Source organism: Zeus faber (genome assembly GCF_960531495.2).
Source record: "Zeus faber genome assembly, chromosome: 12".
NCBI lineage: Eukaryota > Metazoa > Chordata > Actinopteri > Zeiformes > Zeidae > Zeus > Zeus faber.
In genome coordinates this window covers 15,586,133-15,596,378 of record NC_137196.1, presented here as the reverse complement: position 1 = coordinate 15,596,378, position 10,246 = coordinate 15,586,133, and the positions used below count along the sequence as shown (strand labels likewise).

The 10,246-nt window shown below is 41.4% G+C and overlaps 1 protein-coding gene across 7 annotated transcripts in view; it reads left to right on the top strand.

Moving 5' to 3' along the window:
* The first annotated feature begins 2,595 nt into the window (after positions 1–2,595).
* dtna (dystrobrevin, alpha) overlaps positions 2,596–10,246 on the top strand; it is a 28,633-nt gene continuing 20,982 nt past the window's right edge. For 3 of the 7 annotated variants that reach the window (XR_013844421.1, XM_080010808.1, XM_080010806.1), the window contains exons 1-8: positions 2,596–2,769; positions 5,984–6,051; positions 6,817–6,897; positions 7,032–7,245; positions 7,506–7,591; positions 8,167–8,321; positions 8,752–8,857; positions 9,558–9,724. Coding sequence is in view for 6 of the 7 variants with exons in the window: in XM_080010808.1 (XP_079866934.1) it covers positions 2,687–2,769; positions 5,984–6,051; positions 6,817–6,897; positions 7,032–7,245; positions 7,506–7,591; positions 8,167–8,321; positions 8,752–8,857; positions 9,558–9,724 (960 nt within the window). In the remaining variant the exon portion in view is untranslated. Of the gene's footprint in view, positions 2,770–3,717; positions 3,740–4,016; positions 4,232–4,440; positions 4,538–5,983; positions 6,052–6,816; positions 6,898–7,031; positions 7,246–7,505; positions 7,592–8,166; positions 8,322–8,751; positions 8,858–9,557; positions 9,725–10,246 lie in introns of those variants that run through there. The other 4 variants (XM_080010807.1, XM_080010811.1, XM_080010810.1 and 1 more) reach the window with 4 other exon arrangements.

Here is a 10,246-nt window from a genome sequence, read left to right as displayed (position 1 = left end):
TTATTATTATTAGTAGTAGTAGTAGTAGTAGTAGTAGTGTTATTATCATCATCATCATCATTATTCTTATTCTTATTCTTCTTCTTATTATTATCATTATTATTATTATTGTCACCATTATTAGCATTACTATTATAATTATTATTATTATTATTATTATTATTATTTTTATTATTATTATTGTTGTTGTTATCACCATTATTATCATTATTATTATCATTATCATTATTATTATTAGTATCACCATTATTATTATAATTATATTCTCATTCTCATTATTATTATTATCACCATTATTATTATTATAATTATATTATCATTATTATTATTATTATTATTATTATTATTATCATTATTATCATCACTCTTGAATCTTGAATTTTTTTTATGATTATGATTATAATAATAATAACAACAACGATAATAATAATAATAATAATTATTATTATTATAATAATAATAATAATAATCATTATCATTATTATTATTAGTATCACCATTATTATTATTATAATTATATTCTCATTATCATTATTATTATTATCACCATTATTATAATTATATTATTATTATTATTATTATTATTATTATTATTATTATTATTATTATTATCATTATTATCATCACTCTTGAATCTTGAATTTTTTTTTGATTATGATTATAATAATAATAACAACAACGATAATAATAATAATAATAATAATTATTATTATTATTATTATAATTATAATTATTATTATTATAATTATAATTATAATTATAATTATAATAAGCCATCATCATCATCATCATTATTATTATTATTATTATTATTATTATTATATCATCACCATTATTGGCATTATTATTATTTTTTTTTTTATTATCATTATCATTATTATTATTATTATTAGTAGTAGTAGTAGTAGTAGTAGTAGTAGTAGTGTTATTATCATCATCATCATCATTATTCTTATTCTTATTCTTATTCTTATTATTATTATTATCATTATTATTATTATTGTCACCATTATTAGCATTATTATTATAATTATTATTATTATTATTATTATTATTATTGTTGTTGTTATCACCATTATTATCATTATTATTATCATTATCATTATTATTATTAGTATCACCATTATTATTATAATTATATTCTCATTCTCATTATTATTATTATCACCATTATTATTATTATAATTATATTATCATTATTATTATTATTATTATTATTATTATTATTATCATTATTATCATCACTCTTGAATCTTGAATTTTTTTTATGATTATGATTATAATAATAATAACAACAACGATAATAATAATAATTATTATTATTATTATTATAATAATAATAATAATAATAATAATTATTATTATTATTATTATTATTATTATTATTATTATTATTATAATAAGCCATCATCATCATCATTATTATTATTATTATTATTATTATTATTATTATTATTATTCCGAATGAGACAACAGAGAGTTTGCAACTTACTACCAGTGCTGATCTTGACGTTACGTTGACGTGCAGTCAGGCTCCAATACTGCGGTTGCCTAGCAACAAAGAGCCCAGCGTAAGTGAGCTGCGTTCAAGAGAACTGCGCTGCGTAATTGTTCAGCAGTGTAGGTAGTCTTTTTGGGTTGCCTTGTTGCGGAGGAATATAATACAGTATGGTATTCAAAAAAAGAAAGTAGGATATAATGGAATATAATAGGCTATATTCTGGATAACAATGACAAAACACCGTGAACCCAATGGATTTGATTTGTGGATTTGGTGATTAAACAGGTTATCAAAACAAGACTGTATTTCCAACGGGACACGGTCCATGTGGAAGCCGGTTACGGTGGATGGGATTGAGACATAACACGGATTAAAAACAAATCAATTTCAATGAAACCTTAAATAGTCAATTTATTATTTTTTTCCTCCACGATATATTTCTTGTGGCAAGTTGTGTAATTAGTGTCGGCCTATGCATGTGTATACTATCTCTTTATAAGCATTTTATTTTCCACCTCAAATGTACATATTTTGTATGTCGTATATAATATTGTACATGTTTTGTGAATCCCCGATTTTGTGAATTTTGTGAATTGTTGATACAGAGGTTTATAATTTATTGTCGATCGGGCTGGGTTGGGATGGTGTGTTATAATAATAATAATATACAACAAACAACCAACCTAAAAAATAACAATAAATAAATTGTTATAATTCTTCTTTTTCTTCTTCTTCTTCTTCTTATTATTATTGTCAATTTCTTAAAAAATACTTAATTTTATGGTTTATGGCATATTGACATTATTTCAATTTTTATTCTCATTATTTTATTGTTATGAACTCAGAAATGTCAAAGCAAAAATAATTAACTTTTTTTTTTTGTTGTTTTTTTTAACTCTGAAGTAGAAGAAAAGTGCACATTAACGGGAGTTTTCTGTGATTTTCTTTTCTTTTTTCTTTTTTTTCTTTCCTCCTTCTCTACCTGAGCGACGTATTACGCCGCACATCCACTATAAAGACCCTGACGCAAGCGGAGAGATTCCGCATTACGTCACCTCTCGGGCCGCGCACCGGCGGAGGCTGCTCCGCGGAACGATTTCCACGGCGCGACGCGCGACGGACGGAGACGCGCGGGGATGGAAGGCACCCTCGCGCGGGGGAAAACAGGGATCGCCACACCTCTGGATGCGACCGATTGCATCTGAGTCGTCTCCCCTCCCCCGGATCGCGGATCGCCGGCGTTTGCGCGACTATGCCCCGAGATCCCGGTGAGTCTGGCGTGAGCGCCGCTGCGTGCGGGCAGCCACGTCCGTTCACTCCGGCGCTCCGGGTGACGTCCCCCTCAGCGGTGCTAAGTTTTAGAGAGATTAGAAGTATAACGACGACCGGTTCGGATCGCGGAGAATAGATCGAAACGGTCGGAGAGATGCACCGGGGAGGGGGGGGGGGGGGCGGAGGGGGCTTGATGTTTTTTTGTGGTTGTCGTCGGAGCTGCAATCTGGGCGTCAGTCGCGGCAGGTGACGCTTCCAGACCCTCATCAGCTGTTCGGCTGCCTGTTGCCCTTTTTAACATGCTGTGCTACGAGTACATTCGGTGTTTTCCTAATGTCTCGCTGCGAGTTGTTTGCTCTTCGTCCAGTAAGTCCCACGGCTGACTCGATCAACCCCATCATGCAGTGAAATAAAAAGCCATTGGCTTGCAGTCATTGGATCAATTTAAAAAAAAAAGGCTTTCATTTGTTAAATGTGTATTTTTTTCTTGGGTCTTCTCTTAAAAATGAAGCAAACATTTTTTTTTCTAAGTTGATCCAATGTTTTTGTGTGTGTGTGTGTGTGTGTGTGTGTGTGTGTGAGACTGTGAAAAAAAAAAAGTGATAAATGCTTAAACAGGGTGATGACAGGCGTGCAGCGGACAAACTGGACCTTCTTTCGAATCAACATAGTTGTTTACATTACCGCCGCTAATCCGGGTCTGAGACCGAGACTGCTCAAAGTTTCACCCGAGGAATGCAAAAACAGCAGAGGAGCAGCCACCAATGCCACTGCACGCGCGCACACACACACACACACACACACACACACACACACACACACACACACACACACACACACACATAAACATCAGGGTTCCAGAGCTTTGGGCTTTTCGGAGTGGAAACCATGGTGATGTGCAGGGGGACAGTGTGGCGGGGCCCTCCGGCACACAGCACCGGCTGGTACCGGTCACAAAAAGAAAAAGTGAGTCCGGAGAGACGCCGCACTCCCACCTGGGATTTGCTCCGCACCCACTCATGATAATCTACATTTTCTTCTGTTGTGCGAGCGCACGGACGGTCAAGTCAACAGTTTACTGGCCACAGTTCCCCTGTAAAGGGTTTGAAAATAGAGTGGGTTAATACACCCCGGACGTAAAAATAACACAGTGTGAGGGGTGGGGGCCATGAACAGCTGCGGTGATCACCACGGAGCAAGGCTGTTCCAGATCAGCTCACCGCAGATACAAGTGCGGTCCAAACGGACGAACGTGGCCGAAAAAGCCGCGTCCCCGCGACTCAAAAGACCCGTAATCGAAACACCCAGCCAGCGAGCTGATGCTCACGGGGCGGCGTGGAAATTCTGGACGGGCGCAGTCCTCCTCATCCGATCAACAGATGACGAGTAATCACACCGGGGGCCTTTACGTCGGTTTTTGGCACGGCGGTACTGGTCAATAGCTGGCTCCTTTAAAAGGTAGTTATTTCATCACGCTGGCAGGGCGACGGTGGCACGGAGTGGTGTGTGCTGGGCGGGTGCCAGGGGAGAGGTTTGGAAAGGGGGGGACTGCAACTGGAGAGCCGGCTGGAGTGCGCGACAGGGAATTTTGGAGCCTCCCCTCCATTTGTAGTTAAAGATAGAGGCGACACAGGCCCCTGTGTCCCCCCGCTGACAGTTTCTCATTCCGGACATCTTCCAGGAGCCCCGGCTCAGTCGGCGGCGGCCTTCGTTGCCCCGTCCGCCAGTTTCGAAAAGGATTCGCATGAGCATCGAGTTCATCTGGTCGGGGAGGTTTTTTTGGTTTTTTTTTTTGTTTGTTTTTTTTTTTTTTAAGGGAATGCAGCCAAGCTTGCGCGTTCTTTGTGTTGTTGTCATTTTTATGCATGTGCTTGGGGGTTCACGTCTGCGCTTGACCGGGCAGAAGAGCCTCTATCGACCTGTTATTTCGGACACTGAAATCAGAACAGGAATCTGCGCCAAAGCTTAGACGATTGCCCGGCGATTGCTCGAAAATACACGCTTAAGTCCGCGGGAGGCGAGATGGAGATTTCCAAGTAATATCCGGGTCGACCCCGCACACATAGCTTGAACATTTACTGCAACCGCGTGGGAGAACGCGCAGCAATCACTGAAATACACGTGTTTGCAGAGGTCATTCGTTTGACTGATGTCATTATGGATCGCTCAGTTGCATGAAATGAAATTTAATGGGAGGAGGCAAACGTAAAAAAAAAAGAAAATAGCTAAACAAAACAACACTAACACAATACTTTAGTCTGTCGTCAAAAGAGAGCAGGAATGCCAACAGGCAGGCGCACTTTTAAGTGATATCGACACATAATGGATATTTCTACGCCAAGGTCACCCGCTGCATTCCAGCTCGTTCTACCAGAGAGAGTTTATTAAAGGTGCCGAGCCAGCGCGGACGGCGCGTGAACCTGCTCCGAATTATCTCACCGAGCGGAAATGGATATTTACCCGGAGATAAAACTTTTTTTCTCTGCCAACTTTGGCGACCGGCACTCTGTTTTTTAGGAACGGAGCTGCCGGGTTCTTTGCTGCTATGGCAACAAACCACATGACGAGGTGTATTAGATTGCCTTGGACAGTGTGCAGCGAGGCATGCTGTGTGCATTCTCCGTGCTACCTCTGTCCCTCTCAAAGACTTGTCCTTGTCTTACATAAGGTTTTTTCACTTCCCCCACACCTCCCATTTACGACCGTTTATATCCCTGCCGTGGATATACAGTATGCCAGAGTTATAACCACAACAACGGTGAATGATATGAGACTTGTGTGCAATGATTTCAATGCTCCGAAACCCCATTCTAACGTGGCGCCGCGGATCGAAATAGCAACGATCCCACGTGTCCCATGCGAGGCTTTGCGTGGTGATGAAATTATTTATGAATAAGGGATGATAAATTATGCATGGCGTGAGATGGAACGGAGTCACCGTGAGCCCCGAGATGAGTTTTTTTGTTTTTTTTTGTTGTTGTTTTTTTTTTTGTCAAACGTTCACGACGATCACTCCGCCGTCGCTATCGTGCGATCGGCGTGACAGAGCCACCGCCGTCGTCACGGTGGATTTCTAATGCATATAGAGCCTGATCCGCGCGGCCGGAAAACGGCGAGGCTTTAAAACGACCCATTAGCGGCCGATCCGGGGATAACAGCAGCAGCGGCGGTTGCACGGACGCTAACTTGACCTTCTCTGCTCCCGACCAGAATGATTGAAGATCGCGGCCCGAGCGGTGACACCATGGCAGACAGGAGGCAACTGTTTGCCGAGATGAGTAAGTGTCGGGGATCCACGTTGCAGCGCGGTCTCTACCGGACGGCGTTGCTCATCGCTGGATCCTCTTCTGCAACCTTTAAGAAAAGTGAATGTGGCAGGCCTGCTTTCCCGCCGTGGAGCTAATCTCCACAGGTCGACAACTTCTGTCAAGTGGTGTTTCCATTTAAATATCACCCGCTTCACAAAATAGTTATACAGAACAATAATGCAATAAAGCGTTAAACTCCATACACTGCTTTTTAAATAGAGAAATCTTTTTTTAAGAGTAAAATTTGAGTCAATTCAAACATTGCAGTTATTCGTGATTAATCGAGCACATATCATGCAATTAATCGCGATTAATTATTATTAATATTTTAATTTAAATATAAATTATTAACATATATTTATGCAGACACGCCCAATTTCCTACTTTTGTCAGAATGTGGATCGTTGATACAGAGCTTTATTGTTTTTTATAAACAAACTACATTTATTACATATTGACAATTATTTTTTCGTTATCTATCTATCTATCTATCTATCATCTATCTGTCTGTCTGTCTGTTTGTCTGTCTGTCCATCTATCTATCTATCCATCTATCTATTATCTGTCTGTCTGTTTGCCTGTCTGTCTGTCTGTCTGGTTGCCTGTCCGTCCATCTGTCTGTCTGTCTACCTGTCCGTCTACCTGTCCGTCTATCTATCTATTTATCTATCTCTGTCGGTCTCTCTCTCTATTTCCCTCTCTCTCTCTCTCTCTCTCTCTCTCTATATCTATCAGGAGCGCAAGAGTTGGACTCCATAAGACTCTCAACGTACAGAACGGCTTGCAAATTAAGATTCGTGCAGAAGAAATGCAACCGTGAGTGCGACGATCAGATCCCTTTCCCCTTCTTCTATTTCCTTTTCATGCATTGCAATGTGCGATATCTTTCGCCGCCCCCCCCCAAAAAAAAAGGTTTTAACCCGTTGTTGCTGTTTGAAATGTCTTCCCAGTACATTTAGTTGATATTTGGAATGTTATTGAAGCCTTCCGAGAGAACGGCCTCAACACCCTGGACCTCAGCACTGAGTTCACTGTGGCTCGCCTAGAAGCCATAATTTCGACTATCTTTTATCAGCTGAACAAGCGTCAGCCCACCACCCACCAGATCAATGTGGAGCACTCCATCAGCCTGCTGCTAAACTTCCTGCTGGCGGCCTACGACCCGTACGTCATATCAACATATATAAGGGAGTGTAAAATACAAAAATATATACTGTACACGTAAAGTTACGGTGGGAAAAAAAGTGTCAAAGCTAAAACATGAGACGACTCTTAAAAATGTCAACTATCAAGTTTCAAAGTTTTCCACACGTTCCGAGCAAAATGTTGCAGTTGTTGTTCACAGCCTCCTGAAGCACTCGGGCTGGCGATGCAGAATTCAAAAGAATTAACCGTGTTGCAACGTGAATCTCCTCTTTTCTTAGGGAAGGCCTGGGAAAGATATCCGTCTTTGTTGTGAAGACGGTTCTCGCGACCATCTGCGGGGGAAAGATTTTGGACAAATTAAGATGTAAGCAGCCCGGTAAAGCGTTTATTAAACTTTAATTGTGGATTGATGAAATGAAAACGACCAAAAATTACCCACTTGTAACCGCGATGAATTAATTAATCGCTTTTGTAAAAAGTTTTCAGCGTTTTTTTTTTGGGGTGGGTGGGGAGGGGTTTATCTAAATAGACCACGTTGGAATGCCTAATGAACACTCATTAGAGACGGTATCTTGTGAGATCTCTGTCTGCCGAGGTTATTGTTCCTCGAAAAATAGGCCCGGCTCGGCTCTTCATGGCTGGGAGAAGTCATTATTCATAATCTGAAGCACACGTCCTATTACATAATTCGACAAAATCTGATGAAGCGTCGGCAGCAATGGCTTGTGAAGGGAAAAAAAAAATTAAGAACTAGGAGGGGGGCCATCTTAGCTGGTGTAGTGCAATAATTGATTCGAATCGCAACCTTGCTTTGATTTGTTTTTACAACTAAGTGGGATGATTGCGTTGTGTTCGGCAGCAATTAGGCGACTGTCGGTACAACTGACAATTAGTTTGATTCGTTTTGAAATGCCTCTCCCTTTGTGCACGCGCGCAAAGACGTTTTTTCTCAGATTTCCGATCCGGCCGGGATGATGGTGTACTCCCAGTTTGACCAGTTTCTGAGAGAGGTTCTCAAATTACCCATGGCCGTCTTCGAAGGACCCTCCTTCGGGTATAGCGAGCAAGCTGCGAGGACATGCTTTGCACAGCAGGTGAGAGCCGCGTGCAACGTCTGCAAAACAAAATCTATGAATGCAGTTCTGACGGACAACTCTTAAATTGACTTTAAAATGATCTACACTACGTATATTTGAGGTTGGGCGTCCGGGGCTCCACTGCTCGTCACTCCCGGGGATGTATACAGCAAACAGACGTACTTAGTGATGTAGAAATACTGGAGCGATGAGCTTGAATCCCTGCACTGGATAGGGGAGTAGAGCCCAACAGGTGGATGCAGGGGGGAGGTGGAGGGGGCGGAGCAAGGCGGGTGAAGCAGGTAGAACAGGGGGGGGGGGGTGGGCGTGTGGCGCCGTCGAGTTGTCCGACAGAACTGGCTCCGCCCGCTACTCCTCATTGATCGCTATTATTATTATTATGGAATACGAGTCGTCACGCTCTCTCCTCTGTTTGGGGTGTGCGCAGAAAACGGTTTCCCTCAACACATTCCTGGATACTTTGATGTCAGACCCTTCCCCTCAGTGTCTGGTGTGGCTGCCGCTCATGCATCGGCTCGCCAACGTGGAGAATGGTGAGGAGAAACGTGGCCTCAGCACACACACACACACACACACACACACACACACACACACACGGGAAACACACATATTCACATCAGCATGTATGTGATCATAAGGCAAATAATCACACAGAAAAACAAACAAATGTGCATTCACATCATATACAGTGGAGTAAGACCCCTGGTGGTAGCATTGATGGGAAGGGACATTGTGTGTGTGAGTGTGTGCGTGTGCGTGTGCGCGCATCTAATTGTGTGATGCCCCCATCAGACCAGCCATCTTCATGTGAACAAAATTGGATTCCGCCGCACACACTGGTCAGGGTTGAGCTGTCCCTCTCTGTCTGTCTCCCTCCCTTTCTCTCTCTCTCTCTCCCTCTCTCTCTCTCTCTCTCTCTCTCTCTCTTCCTCTCTCTCTCTCTCTCTCTCTCTCCGTTTTATGCCCCGTTCCGTAAATCAAATCAGTGGTCTTGCAGGGACTGGCGAACCGTCCCCGCTCATTAAATCACAACATCAACGTCGCCGTTTGCACTCACAAGCTGCGTTGTTTGCCTGTGCGTGTTCCAGTGTGCGGACGCACGTACCTGTGTGCGGATGTGTGTGTGATTGTATGCAGTATTCATTCATCTGTGTGTGTGCGTGTGTGTGTGTGTGTGTGTCATAATGATTCGCCTGTTTGTTTAGCGTGCATGTTTGACCCCTCCTCTCCCAGTCTTTCACCCAGTCGAGTGCTCCTACTGCCTTACTGAGAGTATGATGGGCTTCCGCTACCGCTGCCAGCAATGTCATAATTACCAGCTCTGTCAGGACTGCTTCTGGAGGGGGCATGCCAACCGTTCCCATAGCAACCAGCACCAAATGAAGGAGTACACGTCATGGGTAAGAAGCAGGAGGGGAGGGGGTGGAGGGCTGCAGGGGAGTGTGACTGCACCGAGCTGTGCGGTCATTGCAGTCATTTTGTTTGTTTGTTTGTTTGTTTTTCCTCTGCTTTACGACAACACAGGGGTGTTAGTAGTGCAGAAATCAGAAACAGTCAGTTTATTCCTTCAGGTTACATTTACATATACTGGGGATTTGTAGGGATCTGGTGAGGTTTGGTTTGTCTGCGTTACACTGAAGACCATGAAAAAGCTTAACTGTCCGAATAAAAAAATATATAACAATTTTGAGAAAAAGAAATTCATGAAAAAATTCAATACAATACATTTTTATTGTCAAATATATACAAATAGCCAACATTTTAAATAAAAATACAAAACATAAACAGTCAGATAAATAAAGAAACAAATATACACAATTCTCAATGCTCAAAAGTACTCAGACCTTTTACTTGAGTAAAAGTACAAATACCCTGATATGACTCTGGTAAAAGTGAAATGATCACATTGACATTTAGATTTC